Source organism: Bubalus kerabau, chromosome 20, assembly GCF_029407905.1.
Source record: "Bubalus kerabau isolate K-KA32 ecotype Philippines breed swamp buffalo chromosome 20, PCC_UOA_SB_1v2, whole genome shotgun sequence".
NCBI classification, from domain to species: Eukaryota; Metazoa; Chordata; class Mammalia; order Artiodactyla; family Bovidae; genus Bubalus; species Bubalus kerabau.
Window position 1 is genome coordinate 12,946,663 of NC_073643.1, and position 26,024 is coordinate 12,972,686.

The 26,024-nt window shown below is 44.7% G+C and overlaps 1 protein-coding gene across 1 annotated transcript in view; it reads left to right on the forward strand.

Moving 5' to 3' along the window:
• The window catches only part of ITGA9 (integrin subunit alpha 9), a 360,880-nt gene that overhangs the window by 319,838 nt on the left and 15,018 nt on the right, over nucleotides 1-26,024 (forward strand). Inside the window, exons 24-26 of the mRNA XM_055558670.1 lie at nucleotides 3,467-3,592; nucleotides 6,278-6,397; nucleotides 9,953-10,054. Coding sequence (XP_055414645.1) covers nucleotides 3,467-3,592; nucleotides 6,278-6,397; nucleotides 9,953-10,054 — 348 coding nt within the window. The remainder of the gene's footprint in view (nucleotides 1-3,466; nucleotides 3,593-6,277; nucleotides 6,398-9,952; nucleotides 10,055-26,024) is intronic.

Here is a 26,024-nt window from a genome sequence, read left to right on the forward strand (position 1 = left end):
CATGTAACCACAGTCAGAGCACGACTGGCTGAGATTTTCATTCACCAGAAACTCAACTTCTGCTTCCCTTCTCCAGATTCCCCTAGGGCAGATCAGATGTCACATCAGATCACATCACATCCCCATCATCACCCTAAGGTAGGGCTCTGAGCTGTGTCTCTGCCCCATTCGTTGGAGACGAAGTTGGTCCTCCTTCCTCCTGCTGTGGTTCCCCGCGCCTTGCCCCAAGGTGCTGGTGTCCTGTGGGAATGACAGTGAATCTGGCTGAGTTGGGGCTCTGCTCCACCACTTCCCCTCCCTGCCTGGAAACCTGAATCACCCACTGTGGAGCCAGGAGGAACTCTGCCCCAACCCTGATTTTAATTAGGAACGGGTGCATCCTGCAAGACTCAGAGTTCCGTCACTCTCAATCCAGACAAAATGTGTTTTGAGGAGCCCAGCCTGGTCAGCTCAACAGGGGAACGTGAATGCCACAGGGCTACAGAAGGACAGTCCCTCCAACAGCCTTTTAGCAAATGGCCACTGAAGACAAACAGGAAAATAGGGACCCACATGCTTCCAAGTGAAATATGATTGGAATTAACATGAGCACACATTCAAGTTCTCAAATGCTCAAACAAAATGTTTTCCATCTGTGAGGTGCTGTGTATACCCAAAAAGAGAGCAACCCCCAAAGAACACAATCCCCCACTTTTCCAAAGAGGTGAATTTAGCAAAGTTTTTTGGCCAACTTAACAGGAATCAGAACTGTGATTGCCTTTGAGGTGGGGGATGGAAATTGGCTGGAAAAGAGTCAGGGAATCTTTCTGGAGTAATGGATGTTCTTTCCCTTCCCTGGCATGGTGGTTATATGCATGACTTCATTTGTCAAAATTCATCAAACTATATCCTTAAAATCTGTGCATTTTTAGGGAATGTAAATTTTACCTTAATTTTTAAAAAAAGTTATAAAAGTAAATACCTACTTATAATACTTAACCTAATCAGGTATTGCACACTGAAAATTATAAAAGAATACTAGATTAATTTATATTGTTCTTTTCATTCACACATTTCACAAAATGATTTCATGCAGATGTACATCTTCTGAGATCAATGGATTGCATTATTAAAGCCACTGTTTAAGTTGACAGTATTCCAAAGCATATCATCTTCAATTCATCTAATTTATTTGAAATGCAGAACATTTTGAATTCATGTTTGATGCTAAAATGCTATTGCTAGACACAAAGACTCATTTGCATAATGTTACAACAGTTGTTTTTCTCATTTGTCTGGAAAATGATATTCACAATTCTCACAACGTAAGCAACTAATGTTTTGCTTTCTAAAAATAAACTTTAAAATATTTATCACAACTTAAAAAAGTTGCACCCCAGAATAATGTCCACATCTATGTTAAATCTCATTGCCTCCTTCCCATTAATTGCCTCTAGTAACCTCAAAAAGCATCCAGAACGAACTCTGATTGAGACCATTTCAGGCTGGTATATCTTCCCAGATTTCAACTGAGAGAGTATCAAATTACAAAATACTTTTAAAGAGCGACATGAGTTTGATGGACAGGGAGGCCTGGCGTGCTGCAATTCATGGGGTCGCAAAGAGTCGGACACAACTGAGCGACTGAACTGAACTGAACTGAACTGAAGTCCCTTTAGTTCCCTGGAAGTCCGTGGTTAGGACTTGGAGCTTTCACTGTCGTGGCCCCAGGTTCAATTCTCGGTTGGGGAACTAATATCCCTGCAAGCTGCAGAACAGGGCCAAAAACAAGCAAAATGCAGTGTATTATAAAGAACGGTAAGTCCCAAAAGTATGAGCAACTTTTAAAGGCAACACTATTCTCTGAAAGTTAATTTGAGAAAATAAACCTTCATCTTAATTATCTTCAGGCATGTATAGCAAAGGGCTTGCCTGGTAGCTCAGCTAGTAAAGAATCCACCTACAATGCAGGAGACCTGGGTTTGATCCCTGGGTTAGGAAGATCCCCTGGAGAAGGGATTAGTTACCCACTCCAGTATTCTTGGGCTTCCTTGGTGGCTCAACTGGTAAAGAATCCACCTGCAATGCAGGAGACCTGGGTTTAATCCCTGGGTTGGGAAAATCCCCTGGAGAAGGGAAAGGCTACCAATGTATTATAAAGAACAGTGAGTCCCCAAAGTATAAGAAAGTTTTAAAGGTAACACTATTTTCTAAGAGTTAATTGGAGGAAATAAACCTTCATCTTATTTATCTTCAGGCATATATAGTAAATCCAGGCATACATGTTCAAAGATAAAATAGAGATTTATTTAGCACATTTGGAGATTTTATAGTTCTTTGTCCAAAGATTAGTACTGTTAGCTGAACTTAGAAGTTTCCATGTTAAAAATTTAAACCTTACCACAAATGAGAAGCTGAAGCATTCTTGAATCAATGTAAACACACTATATTTTACTCAAAGGCATTAAAGATAGAAGAGTGTAGTTTAAATAGATGATTCTGGCTAAAATCAATTGCAAACATAATCCTAAATTATGAATTACTATTAATTTTGTGACTTGACCTTAAGTCATGTCAAGGCTTCAAATACAAACAACTTGATATGATAATATATAAAGGAGGCTTCTTTTTTTTTCAATATTTCCCCAGTTGAGGCACCAAAAATAGTGTTGTTTTTAAAGAAACCAACATGGAAGACTATACTATTATTTTGATTTTTTTTTTAACATCACTGTTGCTCAGCATTGTTTTTCCACTAGCCTCTCAAAAGCTCTCAGAAGCAAAATCAGGTAATTCAACAAGAGGTCCTTGGGCTTATAAGCTCCTGTATGACCCAATGCAATGGTTGCCCAATTTTTATTTTATTTTTTTTGGTAGCAGAATCCTGGTTTTAAATGATATTATAAGTGGTTGATGCTCTAGTTGGAATAGAGATGGGGGCCCATAGCAGTCCTGCTTGGTGCCCCCTTCTCCTCTCTAGGAAATCCACTAAGGGGTTTCACAGCACCCTATGGGTCCCATGGGGCACAGTTTGAAAACCTCTGGCCATGGACCATGCCTGAAGGCTGGAACTCAGAAGATCTAGGTCCAAAATCTGAGTTCTGGTCTGTGTGATTGTTGGCAAATGACTTAACCTGAGTCTCATTTTCTGTATCCAGACAAAGAACATGAATGCTCATCTCAGAGTTGCTGTAAGGCTAGTTTTAAAGTTCCTTAAGTCTTATTCTTTCCTAGTCATGTCTCACTTGCGTGTTGTGTGCCGTTGCATCTCAGTCATTTCATGACTCAGCATCCACTTTTCTTTAGTATTCGGCCTTGTTGATGCTACTACATCTGCCTTTCAAATTTTCTGCCATTATTGTCTCCTAGAGAATGGACCAGGGTAACAGTTGGCTTTGGGCTACACCGTGACCACCTCTGAAGGGATTCCAGGCTCATGATCTTTTCTTGGGATGGACCACTCATCCAGATTTCTTTTCATTTTCAGGTGGGCCAAGAGAAGGGAAACTGTTCTTTCCAGAAAAACCCAACCCCCTGCATCATCCCTCAAGAACAAGAAAATATCTTCCATACAATATTTGCTTTTTTCACAAAGTCGGGAAGAAAAGTCTTGGTAAGAATTTGCTTACTCGTTGGGTTCACATGGGTGGTCCTCACTAGGAAGGCAAGTCTGAGATGAGAAGCCAGTTTTCTATTTGGCATTATTTCTCAAATCTGGTTTGAATCAATTGGCTTAGAAAGTCACAAGGACTACAGTCAACTCCTATTTTTTCAGCCTGAGGTTTCTATCAAAGTGTTAAATTTACATTTCAGATTCCATTGGCTGGCAAAGGGAAAACCTTTGCAACCCACCAAGTACAAAGTTATACATTTCTCTCAGTAGTATGAGTCTAATCAAGAGTGATGGTTCTCATCCAACCACTTTATATACCACTGTTGGTCAGTATATATTAAAACTAAACATATCTATGACCTAACAGTTCCACTCCCAGGTATGTCCCAAAGAGAAGTGAGTACCTGTATCCCCCAAAGACATGGACAAGAATGTTCACAGTAATCTGGGAACGATCCAAATGTCCATCGCCAGGAGAAAGTGTAAACAGTTGCAGTGTACCCATACACTGGATTATTACAAGCAATAAAAACTGCCACACCAACAACATGAATAAATCTCACGGATATAATATTGAGTGAAAGGAGCTAGAGATAAAAGACAGATGGTGTTTTACTTACATGAAGTTCAGAAATAGCAGCTCTGTCAATGGCAGTGGAGGTCAGGACAGCAGTTAATTTTGGAGGAATATTGATAGGCAGGAGCATGAGAGACTCTGCCTAGGTGCAGGACATGTTCTTCATCTTGATCTGTTATGAATGCATATAAAGATATATCAAGATGGATCCTTTGGATTTATTCTGTTTACTCTATGTAAGCTATACCTTAACTTTTTTAAAAGTGTAGGTGTTAAAGGTGGAATCAGATGCTTTTCCAAAGCCTCCTTTCTCCACATCTTTGGTTACATCTCTTCAGTTCCTTATTACAGCCATGGCACATCTGACTAACATTTCCCTCCTCTTTTTTTTGGTGGTAGAGTTAGTAGGACTAGTGGCCTTTTGGAAGTTTGGGATATTTTTACTTACATAATGCTGATGATCAACTGTTCTTTAACAGCTCTCAGAACTGTTAGATGTATTGATATCTAGTAGTTTGACAAATGCAGCTCTGTATCTGGCTGAAATTTTTACCCCATATGTGAAACATCATGAATGTATATTCACACATTTTGAATCCTATAACACAAAAGAATTCTTCCTTTGTAACTTTGGAATTTAGGTTCCTAGCTGTAATTCATATGTTTTCTTGGTCAAACATGTTTTTCTTTACTCCTGTGGTTTCTTGAGTCTTGTGACTTTGTAGCCTTCCAATTTGCCCAATATAAACAATGGGTATAAAATTACATTTTTCACTTCCAGGCAAAAACCACATAATCTAGGAAATACACCTTGTGTTCAAAACTCTTAAGAGGGATGTTCCCAAAATATTAAATGTGTCTCTTTAAAAACAAAACAAAAAAGTTGTAGAACATATATGCAATGGAATATTACTTAGCCATAAAAAGGAGCGAATTTGAGTCCGTTGTGAGGAGGAACCTAGAGCCTGTTATACAGAGTGAAGTTAAGTCAGAAAGAGAAAAATAAATATCATATATTAATGCATACATTTGAAATCTTATGGTACTGATGAACCTATCTGCAGGGCAGAAATAGAGATGCAGACATAGACAACAGACTTGTGGACACAGCAGGGGAAGGAGACAGTGGGACAGAGAGTCGCACTGACATATATACACATTGCTGCTACTGTGCTAAGTCGCTTCACTCGTGTCCGACTCTGTGCGACCCCATAGACGGCAGCCCACCAGGCTCTCCTGTCCCTGGGATTCTCCAGGCAAGAACACTGGAGTGGGTTGCCAGTATACACACTACCATGTGTAAAATAGCTAGCTAGTGGGAAGTGCTGTATAGTACAAGAAGCTCAGCTCTGTGTTCTCTGATGGCCTAAGGGGTGGGATGGGGAGGATGGGAGGGACACTCAAGAGGGAGAGTGTATGTGTATATACACAGCTGATACACATTGTTGTGCAGAAACCATCATAACATCGTAAAGCATTATCCTCAAATTAAAAATAAATTTAAAAAATAAATAAAAACAAACAAAATCCACTGCTTTCTTCTTGCAAAATCCAGTTTTGAGGTAAGGTACACCAGTGAGATTTGACTTGAAGGCGTGTTCTGGTGCCCACTGGACAGGAAGTCCTTTGATTGCCCTCTGGTGGCAAGAAGGAATGATTGCATCTTCCTATGGATTTCATCTGCCTAGAAAGGCCTCTGGAGAAGGCAATGGCACCCTACTCTTGCCTGGAAAATCCCATGGATGGAGGAGCCTGGTAGGCTGCAGTCCATGGGGTCGCTAAGAGTCGGACACGACTGAGCGACTTCCCTTTCACTTTTCACTTTCATGCACTGGAGAAGGAAATGGCAACCCACTCCAGTGTTTTTGCCTGGAGAATCCCAGGGACGGGGGAGCCTGGCGGGCTGCCGTCTATGGGGTCCCACAGAGTTGGACACGACTGAAGCAACTGAGCAGCAGCAGCAGCAGCAGCAGCAGAAAGGCCTCCGTTCTATAAATTCTGTGTTCTATAAATACCTGTTCTGTATCTATAAATGCCTATCCTGTAAATGTTGTGCTCTTGTCTTTGTTCTTAATACAGTTTGACCATTCTCTGGTTATTCTTCTCAGGACTGTGAAAAAACAGGAATTTCTTGCCTAACAATGCACTGTAACCTTAGTGCACTCGCTAAAGAAGAAAGTCGTACTATAGACATTTATATGCTGCTGAACACAGAAATACTGAAGAAGGTAAGTCCTGAAGAACTGTACTCTCAGAGTTCATTTTAAAACATTTGAATTGGTTTCCTCAGGAAAAACTCTACCTGCCCCTTTTAAAACTGTCCTGGCCAGCACCGTGGGTAGTTGTGCTTCAGAAGAATGCCAGGGAAACATGCCAGATGCTTGTTATTCACAGTGTAGTCCAAGGACCAGCAATGCCAGCATCGCCTGGGAGCTTCTTAGACCTGCAGAATCCTGGACTCCACTCAGGCCTTACCAAATCAGCATCTCTTTTTAAGCAAGAACCCTAGATGTTTTGTTTGTGCAGTTGTTTCTTAGACTTTTTAAAAAATATTTACTTTTTATTTATTTGGTTGTGCCAGGTCTTAGTTGTGGCACGTGGGAGCTAGTTCCCCAGCCAGGGATCGAACCCAAGTCCCCTGCATTGGGAACTTGGAGTCTTAGCTTCTGGACCATCAGGAAAGTCGCTCTCAGACTTTAACTTGCACATTTTAGATCAAAGGTTTTCTGTAAAGGGTCAACAGTAAGTTTTTTAGGCCCTGTGGCTATACAGTGTCTTGCCATTGCTCAACCCCGCCATCGTGTTGTGAAAACAGCCATAAACCATACTCAAATAAATGGGCGTGACTGTGTTTCACTAGAAGTTTATTTACAAAAACCAGCAAAGGGGTGGATTTGACCCATGAAACATAGATTGCCAACCCCTTGTTTAAATGACATCTTGTTTCACAGAATCCACCTATTGAGTCTCAGATCACTTGCTCTTATGAGTTTATAAAAGTGGTTAAAAAAAATCATACAAATTCACTGTAATTTATTTTCACATAAGCACTGCTTAGTTTGAAAGGCTGCATCCAACAAATTGATTTTAAAACAATCATGTGGAGATAAAATAGGCATGTTATCCACAGAGATTCTCTCTATTTTCCTTTGGAAAAACTGTGTGTCAGTCCGTATAAAACTGTCAGTGTATAAGTGAATATCCTTAGAATAGTCATTCCAGCCTTATTTTTTAAATTAGGCGTGGCAGCAACAGCCTGATAAGCCACAGGCACGGGGGATATGGGATGTTTTACCCACTTTCCATCTCTGGCTGGTTCTGCTTTCCCTGGTTCTGCTTTCCCTGGGTGAACAGTTCTGCTGTCCCTGGGTGCTTTGAAGGGAAACTGATGAGGGGCAAGTTGGACACACACGGCACTGCTCCCCTGTTGTAGCTCTCTCTCCTTTTAAAAAGGGTGGAGCTGGGAGAGGGCCCAACATGAACCACCCCTGGTCACCCTTTGATTCCAGAATACTACATCACAGGAAGTGCCTTCCTGGCCTGGGTCCCCAGCTCAGGTTGAGGGATTATGATTCTGTACACTTACCCATCCAGTTCCTCTTCTTGACAAGTGGCCCTGGTGACAGTTGTATTGCCTGTGCCACACTTGGCACTGTTGACAGAGCCCTGATATGGCACCGATGCTGGCAAGCCACTCTCATTTCTTCTTCACCCTCAACCCAGATGGCTGCTGCTTGCACGTCAGTCATTTGTACCGAATCACAAAGCCTCAAGCCTTTCTTGTCCCCAGCTCTGGCCTGGTGTCTGCATCTCTCTCCTTGTGATCAATGGCAACCCTTTACCATGGAATATATCCCACTGACTGCTGTCCCCAGCCCAGTCTATACCCCAAGACAGCAGGAAGCCATGGGGTGTCGTATGTGGGTGTTGGAGGACCATTTTCCTTGCAGATATTCTACAGAAACCAGCAGAAATCTCAGGGATGGAGTTAAGCCTCTGTCAGGCCCAAAGCCAGCCACACCTCCCTGGGGGCTCCAGGGGCTCCTCGCCTCCCTAAGGACATGGAGCAGCATCAGCCTTGTGGTTCACCTGGGCTGCCGCTTCTGTTTATTTCCCTTTGATCTGAAGTTCTGGCCCCAGACAAGGGAATTTGCAGTTTAATTGCTTTGACCTTAACAAGTTTTTATTTGAAATGTAAGATCTGATTTTTTTAAATTATCTGAGGATTCCGATTTCTTTCAAAGTGTTTGTTTTCTACAACTGCAGGAGATCTGTTCCATGCCTCCTAATCTGCTCAGCCTTTAACTTTGACAGTCATCATTATTATTATTGTCATTAGCAATATTCAAGATGATGATAATGATGATCCAAGATTGAAGAGATAGTATATCCAGACCCATAAAACCATAAATCTACAGAACTGGTAAAAGATTGCTGCATAGAAAATTCCCTTTGTTTCTTGATGAGTCTGGCTAATGGTTTGTCAATTTTATTTATCCTTTCAAAGAACCAGCTTTTACTTACTGCTCAATATGAGCTCACTGAAGCAGTTTTTGTTTTTTTGTTTTTGAGTGACAAGCTTCTAAGAAGCATTTCAAATGTGTTTTATTGATGTTTTTAAAAGGACAATAATTAGTGTGTAACTCCCAGGTAAATTCCACAGGTGGCATCCCCAGGTGTCCTTCCTAGAAGGTCTTTGTGGTTTCTCTGGAAGTGATGAGCTGAGCCCCTTGAAACTATTTTCTGTAGAGACAGTTATCTTCTTTCCTTTTGCAGGGGTAGATTTAACCAGACACGGGCCAAAGCTAGCATCAATATGTGCCTCCTTGCGTGGCAGGCAACCTGAGTAAATATAGAAGGACACCTTTCTGGCAGAGCTCAGCTGCCTGCACAGGTGGGGTGCAGAGTACTCGGCCGTCTGTCCTCTGATTGCACAGTGGGAGCCAGCCTGCCTCTCCTCAACAGTCAGTGCAGCCCCATCTGGACCACGGGCTCGATGTTCTGGCCCTTCCCTGAGTCATAGTTTTGCCAGCCCCCCTCTTCTTCCAGACTCCTTCTCCATCCTTACCTTGGAGCCATTCTCTCATTATCTGGATTGTTGGCTTTAAATCTGAGCCCAGCACTAAGACTTCTACCCACAATGGCTGATGGGCTCTGCCCGAGTCTTACCTGGGACGAACCTCCTCCCCCCACCACCCCCATCCCCTTTCTCGTCAGACCATTGACTTATTACAAGTCAGATGCTTTCTCCTTCTCATTCTCTGTCTGGTACCCTCTTTCCTGCTTAAAGGGCTTTGACCTCCCCCCAACCCCACCCCCCACCGCAAAAGCTTCATTTAAAAGCAAAGAAAGAATTAAAAGGAACTCATGTGGAGAGTTTGAGGGTTGTGGTCAAGGCAGGAAGATGCTTGGGAAATGTAAATCAGATGCCTTCTGTGGAAGGCCAGACCTAGATTTATCGTACACAATTCAACAGTTTTATTTATTCTGTACTCTTTGGGGAATATGTCAATACCAAGATCCAAATATCTGGCTCCTGCTGCTTGGAAACCACAGCATATAAGCCTGCATGTGTTGACTCAGCGAAACTCCAGAGCTTTTCAGCATCCACTATGATATGAAAGAATCTTCAGGAGAGAGACTGGAAATCTCTGCTTCATTCAGTGATGGAAATTTCTGTCTGATCTACATGGAATCTTAGAATTTCAGTTCCACCTAGGATCTCAGGGCCCTGTCACTGTGACTGAAAAGTCTTACAGCGAGTTATACTGTTTCATCCTCAGGACAGTTCATCTGTTATCCAGTTCATGACCCACGCCAAGGTGAAGGTGGACCCTTCCCTGAGAGTGGTGGAGGTAGCCAGTGGGAACCCGGAGGAGATGACGGTGAGTACAATGCCCCCCCTTCGGCCCCCCACCGTCACACACAGCCTTCTTCCAAGGGTGAAGGAATCTGGGTGACTTGGGAGACTTAATGCTAGAATTTGAGGATAATGACAGCCTCTAAGCCAAGATGTCAGCTTTGTGGTAGACCCATGACCTTGCCTGCCTTGGCTTCCAGGCCCCCCAAGGGGAACTGCGGTCTGCTCTTATTGTGATAGCCTTTTTCTCCAGGATGCTGTTACATGAAAGCTCCTGGCCATGACTAGCCAAAAGAGAAATTGTCTGGAAGTACCTTTGACAGCGCTTGTTGCATTTCCATTCTAGAACCAAGACTATTTTTTATCTTTCTCACACCTTTTCCTGAAACCTCATCTGCCTTCCCAATCCCATTGCTCCATGGATAAACAGTGTTTAAACACGAGTTGGTTGAGTAACATTCTCTACCTAGCCCCCATATCCTCTGTGAAGTGTAGCTGGCAAGCAGCCTCAAGATGGGAGGTGTCACAGCTGGGAATTCAGATAGGGGAGGGAAAGGGGTGGCCTTGGACTTTTGCTGCATTATTATTCTCAGGGGCGGGAGGGGAGGTGCATCCTTTGACACCCAGACTCAGGTCCTAGGTACATAGAAAGGGAAAACAGCAGCCTCTGAACTGGTTTTGCCAATAAGCTATGCAGTGATGCTAGCTTTTTGCATCTCCTTTTCCTGGAATTTACTTCTCTCCAGGAAGACTTTACCCTCTCTTGAAAGAGCCAATACTGCTGTGACAAATTTACAGAAGTGAAAAATTCACAAAGATTATTTGCTTGCAAAGAAAAACATGTTAATTTATTTTCTAGTAACAAGGGAGACACCACATGTCTAAATGTTAGGATGGGGATCACAGCAAAGAGACTGTTATAAAACGGTGGCTAGGAAGGGTACATATAGAAAATAAATCCCTGGGACCTCCATGAACCCTCAGTTCTGAGCAGAAGACAAGAGCATCAGCTGGTACACAAGAAATAAGAATCTGTGAGGATGTTAAAGCTACCCCAAAGCATGGGTATTCCATGCCCAGTTCAGGGAAGAACTGTCAGAAGCAGATTTAAATTCCTTGACTCACATCGAGAAATTGTCCACCTGGTCATTTTAAATAACAGAGAATGAATGGGATGGAGTGGAATGATGCTGAAGTCCTTCACTCCTAGAGTCACTGTTTCTGGAGATCAAAATATCTGGAGTTGGCTTTTATCTTTTCCTCCCTGCCATTTGGGCATTTAACTGCCAATCCAGACCTTCACCTGGGGAGTTAAAAAGAATGCAGAGTCACTGCTCATTGTCACAGCTCCAGTTAAAAAGCTTTATAGGATGAGATACGTGGCCAATAGGAGAGGTTTGGAATGTTCTGGTAGACCACACTGTTCCCAATTAAGAGCTAACGGAAGTAATTAACAGGTTTCCTACAGGTGGAATCCCTTGGGTAAATGAAAAAAATGATCACGGGCGAATTGCCTTTGATTAAAACATAGAGCTGTGGGATCCAGAAAGACATTGCCTGACATCCCATTGTTGGATTCTGAGTCATCTGTGCGCCCCCAAAATACCGCTTCCATTAACTACTGTTCCATTTTGAGCACTGTGGTGATATTTTCATTATCAAGAGTTCTTTGGAAGGAGATCTCATTTTCAACTGATTTTTTTCTCATACTCCCAAGAAAAAAGGAACACCCTTCAGAATTCCACAGTGCCCCCATCTTTCTCCTTTCCATGACTTTGCCTTTCAATACATGAGCCAAGATGAAGTACTACAATCTGTTCTCAACTTTCCTGGCAGGAAAAAATAAATCCTTTCTGAGTAGAAAGGATTGCCTTTTTAGAACAAACGTGTTCCTCCCTGCGTGATTCTTCTAAATGCCTGGCAGTCTGTCAATCATCCATCGGAAGGGAAATTTCCAGAGGCTAGCCACCAAATTTAAATCGAGCAAAATTTCACAAGATTTGAGATCAGGCACCACATTTGTATGGCCTTGGAATGAACAGGAAGTATATTTGCAGCTGGTAGCGAGCAGGGTGTGGGTGAGAAAAGGAAAGCAATCGGTTTTTAACCACATAAAGTGTGCATGGTGATAAATTCAACTGACAGGGAATACAGATAATTTTCTTGGGACTCATTGTGTCTTTTATTTTCATGCCATGGTATGGGGAGTGCTTTACAGACCGTACGGGTGAACAGCTAGAAATACGTCCTGGATGTTTGAGGCATTTTCCTTTTTTATTAATAATACATTTGAGGTGCCCTTCCCGGGCGGAGTGTTAGCCATGTGTCCAAGACCAACCACACCAGCTTACCTGGCTTTGTACAGACTCAAACCTGAGAATTCTGGATGAGGTCTGAGTGACCACGTTCAGCGCTGACTGTGCCAATATAATACACTGAATTTCCTATTATGTCCAACCCAACCCTTTCTACTTTTCTGGGAGAGCTGCCAACAGCTGAGGCTAGAAACTCCCTGGGGGCAAACCAAGAATCTACAGCACACCAGCTCTGCTACCGAGAGCTGCCACCCCAGACACCCTTCTCTGGCCATATGGGAGGCTTGTGTGAGTTACAGAGCAAATCTGTTTTGTCGATACTTTGAAATAGCAACATATGTGATGAACATGGAAATCCACAAATGGATAAATAAGTCATTGTCATGTGGAGTGGGCACCAGGTTGAGATTCTAGGTGCCAGCAGGAGAGACTGATTCTGTCTCCTTTTAGCAGAAGCAGAATGGATTAGAATGGTATCGTGTAGCTCTCAGAATCGCCAGCAAGGTGGGAGAGCCTGACTGGGGATGTGAGAAACCTGCAGGGCCAGGACCACAGGTTGGGGCAGGCCCCAGGGAGAGCCTGGCGTGGTACCCTGGGCACTACTTCCCTGGCTTCTCTCAGCCTCGTGCTCTAGAGTCATGTGGGAGCCTCTCCCTAGCTGAGGTTAGGCCCCTGTCTCTAGGGAACCAGGCACCCCAGGAAGAGCAGGTGGCTGGCATTTTTGGCTATTGTAGTACAGCCTCCCCCTTACCCTGAGACTCACCCATAGGAGGATTCCCCAGCACTGAAAGGATGCTAAAAAGTGACGAGCATCCCCTCCCATGTGCTTCTCTAACACTACAGGCAGCATGAGACCATCTAATCCCTGGCTCATTGGGGGCTCTCTTCTGAGCTAGTCTCTATTCAGTCATTTAGACCATTTTGTCAGCTCCATTGATAAGAGAATATGCAAATTTTTGTCCATAGGTGGTTGAGGAGTGTTTGTGCTTTGGGCTTTGTTTTAAGAATTAACGTGCTTGAATGAGCTACTTCTGATTCAATAGGACAAATTTCTGGGGCCTTCTCCTGCTGCCACGGGAACCAAATGTCCAAAGAGCTGGTCACCTCCCTCCCACAGTCCTCTGACATCACCGTCCCTTACCCTACAGATGGGGAGACAAGTCATAATTTTTACAAGTCCCCAGAGACTCCACTGTGCCCTCCCTGAGTTAGAACCACAAAACTTTTTCCTCAAGTGAACAAAGAGCCTCTGATGCTTAGGAAAAAGGGGCGACTTGCCCTGGATCTTACATCGCTGAGCCAAGGATAGGGTCCGGAACTTTTGATTCCCATCCAGATGCTCCTTTCTCTGCTCTGCAGCCACTCAGTCATACAAGAGGGCACAGGGCCGTCTTGGATAAAAGGTCCTTGACAAGTGCAAGTGTCCACCCTGGAACGGACACTGACTGGTTTTTAAGTCTCTCTGTTAAAATTGCCAGGTTCCCTTGGGCCCAGCCAGCCCCTCCTGACTGGACCCCGCTCTCCTCACCCCAGTGGGGGCTTTCCCTGCTCAGTCTCAACCAGACTCTAGAATGGAGCCTCCCGGCCCCAGCCTTGCTTTCATTTCTGAATAAACCTGCCTCTCATGTACCAACTGATCAGGCCAGCAAGTTCCGGCTTCATTTTCTCTGAATCTGGTCAAGTTCATTTCCCAGTCTTGACCCTTCTGGGAAGTCAGTCCTTCTAGTTTGGGCTTTTCTTTGTGAACAGGAAACACTGCATATCCCCCTTTGGACTTAGAAGAGCCTGCCCTCAAGCCCCGTCCCCCTCACGGCCCAGTAGTGTGACTGCAGGCATCAGGTGAGCTCTGTGAGCCTCTCTTTTCCCATATATAACATGGGAAAGCTGGTTTCTTCTCCCTGGAGATTTCCCCTCCATTGTGCTTCCTGCCACTACCCCCACCAAGCCAAATGCACACCAGCGTATCTCAACCAGAGGGCATCAGCTGAGGGGGTAGACGAGATACTCCAGCAGGCTCCACCTGTAGTTCCTTTGTTGTTTACTGCATCTTGAACCAAGCTGACAGTTTTCTGCCACCAAATAGACTGTGCTTGTACTTTACTATTTACGTGCCAAATTATAGTTAAAATTACATTATACCCAGCAAGAGAGCTCTCCTTCTTGTTACGTCAAGAGGTAGGAGGAAGAAGAGAGACACCTCCATTCTCTGTCATCATCAAAAGATGGTAGGCAGTCTTCTCCCTTCACCCACCACCCCATGTGAGAGTTAAGCTCTAATCATGAGGAATTTAGAAAAACCCCAGTGTTGTTTGCTGTTTGTCACTATCTGAATTTCACTTGATGAATACTCTACTGGGGGCTTGCTTTGGGCCAGGCGATGTACGAGGCACAGGGGATGCAATGGGGAACCAAACAGCCATGGTCCAGGCCCTGCAGAGCTAACGAGGGGGTGACAGACAGGGAAAAGAGAAGCAAACAGCGTGTTTTTTTTTCCAAACTGAGGTGAGTTCCATGGGAGTAACCTGCTCTAGATTGAGGGAAATCTAAAGAATGTTTCTCCAAAGAAGCAGAAATCTAGAGAGTGAGGAGGAATTAGCTTGCCAAGCACAGGGAAGAGTGTCCCAGAGAGGAAGGAGAGCTGTGTGAAGACCCAAACAGCTTGGCGTGTTCAAGGCTGCAACAGCAGGGCGCAGCACCTGGTGAGTGGTGAAGACATCCATAACAGGAGACACAGGAAGACATCCATGACGGGAGACATAGGCAGGGTCACACCATACAACACCAGGGGCCGGTTACAAAGGGAAACTGTTGCAAGCATTTGTTTTGAGCAGGGAATGGCATGATCCAATGTATATTTTTTAAAAATCACAGGCTACTGTGTGGACAGTAGATTGTAGGGTGCTACAGGAAAGTTATGATCATCACTTGCTAGAAATGATGGTGGCCAAGGAGATAGAACTAGACAGGTAGATTTATATCGGCAGAGGTCTAGCAATCTGTGCCAGTCACATGTAGAGTATCTGTCCTAAGAGGTTGCTGCTGCTGCTGCTGCTAAGTCATTTCAGTCGTGTCCAACTCTGTGCGACCCCATAGACGGCAGCACACCAGGCTCCCCCATCCCTGGCATTCTCCAGGCAAGAACACTGGAGTGGGTTGCCATTTCCTTCTCCAATGCATGAAAGTGAAAAGTGAAAGTGAAGTCGCTCAGTCGTGTCCGACTCTTAGCGACCCCATGGACTGCAGCCTACCAGGCTCCTCTGTCCATGGGATTTTCCAGGCAAGAGTACTGGACCTAAGGGGTTTGGAGGGATCAAATGACATCTTGATGCAAAGCCCCTTGCCTGGTACATCCACGTGGGCAGTCAGTTAATAGTGGCTCCTGTTGCCTAAGGCTTCCCTGATGGGGAAGCCAGTAAAGAATCCACCTGCAATGCAGGAGACATGGGTTCAATCCCTAGGTCAGGAAGATCCACTAGAGGAGGAAAATTGCAACCCACTGCAGTATTCTTGGGAGAAGGCAATGGCACCCCACTCCAGTACTGTTGCCTGGAAAATCCCATGGACGGAGGAGCCTGGTGAGCTGCAGTCCATGGGGTCGCTAATAGTTGGACATGACTGAGTGACTTCACTTTCACTTTCATGCATTGGAGAAGGAAATGGCAACTCACTCCAGTCTTCTTGCCTGGAGAATCCCATGGACGGAGTAGCCTGGTAGGCTGCAGTCCATGGGGTTGCACAGAGTTGGACACAACTGAAGCGACTTAACAAGAGCAGCAGCAGTTTTCTTGCCTGAAAAATCCCATGGACAGAGGAGCCTGATGGGCTACAGTCCAAGGGGTTGCAAAGAGTCGGACATGACTGAGAGACTAAACACACACGCCTACTGCATAAAGAGATGGTCAAGGATGGGAGGAACCAAATGAAGAATAGCTTCTCCCTCCCTCAAAACCCCAAGAGTCATGGTCAGTTTACTGTCAACCGGTGGTTTCCAGCTGTCGTCATGCTTATCATTATCATTTCTGCAAGCAACAGAACCCATTTCTAACTTGAAATGTGCTTTGGTTGAGTCAGAGGTGGGGTGCCTGTAACTCACCCCGTTTGTATCTCTGTTTTCTCTGAGGGGCCTCTACGTGTCCTCATCAAACCCCTGGGCTCTATGGAGCTAGGAAACCACTGCTATGGAAGTCTGTATTTTAGGGCAAGGCTGCTGTCCCATCCTTCACATTCTTTAACTAGACACGAACTGGACCTCCAATAAACATGAATGAGAAAAAAAAAAAAATTAGCCTCAAGACTTCCATAGCACAAACAGGTAAACACTGCAGACGCACATGCTTGAGCACACACACATACATACACACACCACAGTGTGCTTTTGTGTTGGGAAAGCCTGAGTTGAAGAGGTTAGGACAAGCTGCATGGAAAGAGTGACCCCTGAACAAATAGGGAAGGCATTTTCTAAGTGGACAGGGGAAGGTCAGCCTGCAGGTGGAGTCAGATGATGTCTTAGGATAGAGTTTCAAGAAGCAGACCCTCAGATGAGGGTGTGGGTACAAGATTTTTTTTAAAGGAAGTGTTCCCAGTGAGATGGAGAAAGAAGTGAGGAGACAGGATAGGGAAAGAGAACGAGGGAAACAAAAGTGGGATTCCAGGGGCCTCAGGCTCAGCAGAGCTCTGGAGCTCAAGTATTACTTCAGAGTTCTCCTACCCTGAAGCAAGGGAGCTAGGCTTTCTCCCTCCTGTTGTTATGTCAGCCACTGGACAGAGGCTGCCCAGGAGATACTGAGCACCAAGATCCTCCCCCTCTCCCCATGCCCTGAGGGAATGCAGCCACTAGAGGTGAATGCATGATTGGGTGTAGGGAACGGATCGAGGGACCTGAGAGATATGAGCAGAGAGCCAGCAGCGGTGAGCACAGGTGGCACTGGTCTCCACCCGGACCCTGGGGGCTCTGCACGGCCTGCCTTTCTGTGCCCCATTTTGCTTAATGATTTCATTTTCATTCATTTATGCTCAGTTCTTGTGATGTGCTGGCATTTGATGTGATTATCTCCTGACACACTCACATCGCCCTGTGAGCGAAATATTATTGCATCTACCCTCTGATGAGGAAACTGAGGCCCCCAGATGACAGCCTGAGATGCCGAAGCTTATCAGTGAAAGAGCCAGGTCTGGCATAAGGCCGACTGTTTGCAAGGCCGAGGCTCCTTTCATCCTCTGCTCCCAAGGCCCGAGCTGGCCTGTTGTCTGGCCCACACACAGTGGAGCACCACTCCTGGCAGGTTGGTAGGAAACACAGCCATGGGTGGCGAACAGCTGGCCCGTCGTCTTAGGAGAGACCCTTGGCTCCAGTGACCTCACAAACACATCATGTTCTAACTTAGTGGTCTGTTGATTCTGGAACTCTTCCTGTTGTGGCCTGGTCCCTAACCAGATGCACAGCTACTCATCAAGAGAATTAGCACTCATCGAGGGCCCTCCTTAGCCTGCGGCAAAGGAGCTGTGTTCTCCCCCTACCCCGCCCCCCCCGCCCCGCCCTTTAAAGAGCGGTCATGAGGTTTCTCAGGAGTAATAGATATAAAACCTCTCACCACCATGTCTGGCACACAGTAAGTTCTCAACAAATGTGACCCATTCTTAACAATTAAGGAATTAGCACCAGTCTAGCTCATCTCTCTGCAAATTCTAACAGAGCAAGGAATTCCTGAAACCCCGCAGCCAGGGGCAAGTTTGACATCTTTGTTTATCACAGCACAGACTTGCAACAACCAGCTTGCCAAATGCAATTTATTTTCTGTTCATTGAGGTCATCTCCATAAGTCTGAGTCTTCAGACTCCCCTGAGCTGGGCTGCTTTCTGAAGGCTCTGTTCTGAGAGCAATTTAAGATGTAGTTCCGCTAAGAACATTTCCTCCAGCTCCCACAGCCCTTTCTCCCTGCCCCCTCCCCCACTGTTAGATGTAATTAGAAGCAGGTGAAAATGGCATTTCCTTGTTCCAGATGTTCTTCTTTCCCCACTTTTTGTTTTACATACATTCCTTCCCTCTGTGAGACCTGTGTGTGATGTCGATTATGGAAAGCATCTTGCCCTTGTAATTGACCTTCAGCCAGGGGGGCCTGGAGCTGAGTCTCCCCTCAGGTGTTGCTGATGCTGAGCTGTCCCCTCAGCCCTAGAAGCCCCCTGTCCAGCCAGGCCTGGGCCAGCTGTACTCTATTTTGGTCATGTTCTCAGGCCTTTTGGAGACCTGAGCATTTCCAGCTATGACATTAAGCGTATTTACAGTGGTCAGTACATAAGTTTCCAGAAACCTGCAAGTGAATCAAGTGCTGTGGTTTTGGCTTGCCAGCTACCCCAGACTGAAAGGTGGTTCCCTGATGCCAGCTTGCTAGCCTCAGGTGTGTTCAAGTTTATAGCTGCAGGCAGGATGCCCAGCCTGTGGGCCTGCCATTGCCCCCGCCCCATGGCTGTCCTCCTCTAGGAATCTGTTGAGCCAGACAGATCCTCAGGCTCCTCAATTCTCTTATGTTTTATTGGTTAACGCCTGACACACAAGACCCCCAGCCTCAGTCTGCTACTTGTGATCATTTGCTGCTGCTGCTGCTGCTGCTGCTAAGTCACTTCAGTTGTGTCCGACTCTGTGTAACCCCATAGACAGCAGCCCACCAGGTTCCCCTGTCCCTGGGATTCTCCAGGCTAGAACACTGGAGTGGGTTGCCATTTCCTTCTCCAATGCATGAAAGTGAAAAGTGAAAGTGAAGTCACTCAGTTGTGTATGACTCTTAGCAACCCCATGGACTGCAGCCTACCAGGCTCCTCCGTCCATGGGGTTTTCCAGGCAAGAGTACTGAAGTGGGGTGCCATCGCCTTCTCCGGTGCGATTATTTATCCCTTCGCTAATCAGAACTTCTGCTGCCCTGTCTCTCAGCCTCCTTCCCTCCACCCTCTGAAACCTGCAGGCTCCCCCTCGCCTCAGTCTTTTTCCTCCTTTCTCATTCCTTCCTGTTACGTTGGGAGTGTGGATCTCCCCTGGTGATACCACTTCCTCTTCAGCCTTCGTACTGGGCCTGTTCCTTGAACCCCCACACAAAGTTCTCCTTGCTAACCTACACTCATTCTGCAGCCACAGTGTTCTTTGCAAAATGCAAACTATGTCACTCCCTAATTAAAAACTTTCATTGGCTTCCCATGCTTCTTAAGATAAAGCATATAATTCTCTCTGGTTTTTTAGGTTTAATTCCACAGTATCCATAATGCAGTATTTAAAGCATCCCTTACTCCTCCTGTACTTATTAACAGTTTTCTCCGATAGTTTTATGAATGAATCTGATGATTCTTAAGGGTTATTTATAAGGAATTCTCAAAGCCATGCCTCAGGAAGACAAAAGAGGGTCTACATTGCTTTTTGGAGCAATTCTCTAAGTGAATAAAGGAGAATCAGAAGCTTGAATTTCAGTGTTTTATGAAAAGGAAAATAACCTATTAAACCAAGTTATTTAGGAATTAGAAATTATGATCAAAATAACTGCAGGTTTGGCTTGATTTAGTGCAGCCATCGAGAAGCTATATGGGGCCAGTTTTCAGATGGAAGTCACGTGCTTCTTTAATGTAAAGCATATAATTCTTAACACAGTCTCCAGCCCTTCCTTGTCACTCCAGCTTCATCTTGATCATCTTCCCTTGGCTTCTTACTCATTCCGTTTGCTCTAACTGTGCGTCTGCTGGCAGTTTCTCACCCCTGCTAAGCTGTCTCCTGCCATAGAGGTTTTTCACATGCTGTTCCTTTTTGGAATGTTGTTCCTATCCCTCTTTGACTAGTTAATTTCTGCTTATCCTTTAACTCTCAGCTCAGGCAGTCCCTCAGAAATTTCTTACTGACTGCCATGCTTATCTTAGAGTCTTTTCTAACCATGAACCTCTCCTTGGGGGCAGTTTCTAAATTATAATTTTGCATTTCTGTGTCTAAACTGGCAAGTATTCTCTGTAAGCTGGAAGTTCCATGAGGGCAAAGACTGCCTGTTTTATTGATCTGAGGATCCCCACAGTGCCTGGCACATACTAGGTCCTATATATACTTTATATATATATATATATGACATTGTTGAATGGATGGACAGACAGACAAATGGATGGATGGGATGGATGGATGGCCAGGATTCTCAAAAGAAATAACATTTGCCGATTTATTCTTGAAGTAGGAAAAAGGAAAAACACACTCAGAAACTCTAGCTTCAAATCTTTCCCTCTCTTTTGTTGCAGAGTGAATCATAGTCATACTTCATCTAATGTTATGGCAGAAAAGACATTGAATTTATTAGTTTGCACATTCATGAATCACATAATGGATCACTACCTTGGTCTATGTGACAGGAGAACATGCATTCAAATCCTTGTTCTGTAAGAATTCAGTTTACTGGAGTCCATAGAAAGTAAGATACATCATTACGTTACAGAGTGAGGAGGACTTAGAACTGGGATGATGAAGTGCTCCACAGTGGTTTCAAAACTAACCCTTGTGGAGGGTGGGTTCCCTTAAGTTGGTTCAGGGGCTAGGGTACAAGGGACTGGCTTGGGAAGGGAGGCTGATCAGGCAGGACTCTTAACTGCCCACCTTCTTTAGATACAGAAAATCTCCACGTTTTTTCTGTTTTACAAATTGGGGTGCTATCGCAGGTTTTCTCTGTTAAGAGAGGTTGACAATTGTTGTTTCCAAAAGCTCAGAGAATGATTAATCCTGCTGAGAAAAGCAGAGTAAGTCAGTCTTCTTGGAACAGAAGATGTTGGAGCAGAGCCTCTCCTTTTAATTTTTTTTTTTTTTTAACTTGGCTTCCAGATGCTGAAACTCTTAAAAAAATAGTTAAAGTAAGAAAAAGGAAAAAATAACCATGGTATTAAAAAACACCTATTTACTTTAAAAACTTCCTACTTTTTCTGCAAAGCTTAAGTTTTATATATGTTAAATTGATAATGATTTTTTCATATAACTTTATAGCATGTATCATTTTTCCCATTTATTATCATGTAAGACTTGGGAGTCAGGCAAAAGATGATTTCATGTCCTTTCTACGGCATCCTGGAGTATTCTCTATCCCCTTTCTACTCAAAATGTGGTTCATCAGTATCACCAGTGAGTATAACCAAAATGTGGATTCTCAGGCCCCAATCCAGACCCATTCGTTCAGAATCTGCATTTTAAGTAGATTCCTCATGTGATTCTTACACAATTAAAATTTGAGAAAGGCACTGTTTTAACAGGCCTGCCCAACTCCCTAGCGGGAGCTTCCCAGGTAGCTCAGTGGTAAAGAATCTGCCTGCCTTTTTAAGGAATCTCCACACTGTTCTCCATAGTGGCTGTACTAGTTTGCATTCATTCCCACCAACAGTGTAAGAGGGTTCCCTTTTCTCCACATCCTCTCCAGCATTTATTGCTTGTAGACTTTTGGATCACAGCCATTCTGACTGGCGTGAAATGGTACCTCATTGTGGTTTTGATTTGCATTTCTCTGATAGAGTGATGTTGAGCATCTTTTCATGTGTTTGTTAGCCATCTGTCTGTCTTCTTTGGAGAAATGTCTATTTAGTTCTTTGGCCCATTTTTTGATTGGGTCGTTTATTTTTCTGGAATTGAGCTGCAGGAGTTGCTTGTATATTTTTGAGATTAGTTGTCCCACTGCTGGGCATACACACTGAGGAAACCAGAATTGAAAGAGACACGTGTACTCCAATGTTCATCGCAGCACTGTTTATAATAGCCAGGACATGGAAGCAACCTAGATGTCCATCAGCAGATGAATGGATAAGAAAGCTGTGGTACATATACACAACGGAGTATTACTCAGCCATTAAAAAGAATACATTTGAATCAGTTCTAATGAGGTGGATGAAACCGGAGCCTGTTATACAGAGTGAAGTAAGCCAGAAAGAAAAACACCAATACAGTATACTAACGCATATATATGGAATTTAGAAAGATGGTAACGATAACCATGTATGCGAGACAGCAAAAGAGACACAGATTATAGAACAGTCTTTTGGACTCTGTGGGAGAGGGAGGTAGGGGATGATTTGGGAGAATGGAATTGAAACATGTATAATATCATATAAGAAATGGATCGCCAGTCCAGGTTCGATCCAGGATACAGGAAGCTTGGGGCTGGTGCACTGGGATGACCCAGAGGGATGGTATGGAGAGGGAGGTGGGAGGGGAGTTCAGGATTGGGAACATGTGTACACCTGTGGCGGATTCATGTTGATGCATGGCAAAACCAATACAATATTGTAAGTAATTAGCCTCTAAGTAAAATAAGTGAAGTCACTCAGTCGTGCCCAACTCTTTGCGACCCCATGGACTGCAGCCTACCAGGCTCCTCCGTCCATGGGATTCTCCAGGCAAGAATACTGGAGTGGGTTGCCAAAGTAAAATAAATAAATTTAAATTAAAGGAAAAAGAAAAAAAAAAAAAGAATCTGCCTGCCAACACAGGAGACACAGGTCTGATCCTTGGGTCAGGAAGATCCCCTGGAGAAGGAAATGGCAACCCACTCCAGTAATCTTGCCTGGAAAATCTCATGGATGGAGGAGCCTGGTAGGCTATAGTCCATGGGGTCAAAAAGAGTCAGACACGACTGAGCACACTCACATAACACATACTCTGAATTGTATATTCAGTATAAAGGGAAACCATCTATAGTATAAACTGAGAAGTGATGTGATGAGACCTGTGCTTTAGGAAAGCAACTCTAACAGCAAAGAGGCTCCTCCAAGGCTCCTGAAACAATACTGGTGAGAGATGCTCAGGCTTGACCCTAAGCAATAACTGGGGATGGGGAGAAGAGATATTTAAAGAGGTACCAGGGATCAGATTAGGAAATAACTATGTATAAAATAAATAAGCAGTATGGATATATTGTGTAGCACAAGTAATTATAGACATTATCTTTTAATAACTTTTAATGGCATATCATTTGTAAAAATACTGAATACCATGCTGTATACCTGAAACAAATATAATATTTTAAATTGACTGTGCTTTCATTTTAAGAAATACCATGGACTGATTCAACACTTTTTCTTTTGATTAAAATAAAGGATTTTAGCAGGAGCATCCTGCTTATTAATGGTGGCAACCAACTGGACTGTCAGTGCTTCCTGCCTCTCTCTGTGGTCCATGCTGCTATTCCTTTGGCTTTTATCTAAGATGTGGCTTCTTAGAACTGCCGGCTGCTCAGACCCTCCCCCACAATGAGTTTATTAGAGTCGAGATGTGTAGGAACCAGCTCTGCCAAAGCATAAAGCACACGTCCAAGATGATGAACGGCATCACTAAAAATAATAAAAGATTAAGCACACATTCCAGGGAAGTGACAGGGCATTCTTGTGGAATTTGCCAGACTAAACTGTAGTGGATTCTCTTCACTGTCTCTGCATCCACAAAACCAGACCTCCAAAGTGGCTTTGCCGAGATACAGATTTTGGACACCAGCAGCCGGCAGCATGTCTGTGCAGCCACAGGGCTGATCCAGGGGCGGGGCTCACAGCTGACCCCATGGAGCCCACAGCCTGTCTCAGCAGTTCATCGTCAACAAAAAAAGTTCAGCAGCCTTTCACTATGCGACCAGAGACCAGGAACCTTCTGAGACTATCCTACTTCCCCATTGCACAGAGCAGGAAACTGAAAAGATGACCTTGGTTGCCCAAGGGTGCATCTCTTGGCTGCCGTGCCTCATCGTTCACCTGTTCCTGATACCACAAGAGATTCTGAGTGCGGAGATGATTTGATCCACAGCTTTTTAGAGGCAGTGACTCAAAGCCATGAGTCTGTCTTGAAGGACAGGAATCTCTAATCTGAACCAGATAGAAAAGAGTAGGATTAAGATGACAGACTTTACAGTCCATTTCTATCCCATCTCCCCTCACCCCCATGTATTCCTTCTTCAGGGTTCCCCCATATCTGAAAATCTCTCTTTCACATTCAGTTCATGAAAATGCATTCAACTGCATACATAGGTTACTTACACTGTTCTATATGTATACTGACTTCAATAAATCTTTTTTTTTTTAATTAAGTGTGCCAACCATGCACAACCTCAAAAAAAAAAACCTTCCTGCCAGCACTGCTAGTAATACTGATGGGAGCACCCAGCATGTGTCGGGATGGACTCTGCCAGGTGTGGCATGTGCGTTAGCCCCTTGAATTCTCTGGGGAGGGGCTGTTCTACCCCTGTTTTACAGATGAGAGAACTGAGGCTCAGAGAGGTCAAGTACCTTGTCCAAGGTCACATAGCCAATGAGTATATGCTACAAAGAAACCTCATTTCCATTCCCCAAAGTGACCACTATGTTCTGTAGGCTGTTTTCTTTGACTTGTCCCAACATAGAAAAGAATGGTTTCTCTTCTGCCTGATTTCCCTTGAGATAATATTTTGGATTCAGGATCTGTCTCATGGATGTCCTCTCCCCCAGCACAATCCCCCTTCCTATCCCGCCTCTAGGAAAGAAGACAGTGAGACAAAGAGGATTGCGTTTGGTCTCCTTTTCACCAAGGGAGAAACAGTGAATGATTCATTTAGTTGACAGAGTGTCTTTAAAGAGCCACCATCAGCCACACACTCTATGATGTGCTAGTGACCAGCTTAGATTGGGCCTTCGAGGGTGGCTAGACCTGAGTTCAAATCTTGACTCCACTTGAGCTAAATGGCCCAGAGCAGGACGGTGCTGAATACCTCCTGGGGTGATTGTGTGGGTTAGATGGAGATTGCAAGGAAAGCACAGAGCCTACAAGAAATGTTAGAGAGAGGGAAGCCAGGCCCTATATAGAGAGCATAAATGGTGCTAGGCTGTGTCAGCTCAGTCATGGGCCCCATCACCACTGAGGCTTGAGCAGGAGAGCAGGACCCCTGGGCTTCCTGCCAGGCAAAACATCAACTGGCTTCCAGGGTTGACCAAGGTTTAGGTAGGTTTCTCCAAGAAGGGGCTAGACATTCCAAGGACACGGACCAGGTTGGACAAAGCCCTGTGGCCGGGCCAGCCTGTCTGCCAAGGGACACAGCGGCTGCCCAGAGCGGAGATTTCCGTCTCTTCAGCAAAGAGCAGCAGCTTGAATGGGACTGTGGTGTGTTGGGAGGATTGGCCGCAGAGGACACAATGGATGCTTTGAATTATGCAAAAATAAACTCCACTGGGACCAGTGGGGCAAAAACAGAGCCAAAGGATGCAGTCAGTGTTGAGCTGATACGTGTTAAACAATGGCGGGAGGGTGTGGGAGCCCTGATTCCTGTGTCAGTTTCAGTGGTGTAAATACTCATGATGGACCATTTCAGAATACCACCGTAATGTCCTTAGATGTGGGGCTGGCAAGAGAGGCACACCATTGGCAGCGCTGGAATGAGCCAGCACACCGCCGCGGTTAATAAAAGTTGGAACAGCTTGCCTCACTGAGACATGGGTTCTGAAGACCCTATGGCTCCCTTTGGGGACCAGGGCTTAGCTCCTCAAGTGAATGCCTTCAGTGTCCTAGGCATCACCATGTGACCCAAAGCAGACTGTGCCTAGCCCTTGAGATCTACAGTCTCCTAGGGAAACTGGCATTAATCCAGTAATTACAGTAAGTTACACAGTGCGCTGAACACTCAGAAGTCCTGTCTTATCTGGAGGGCACACCCATGTCCTTTGTTTTAAAACCCA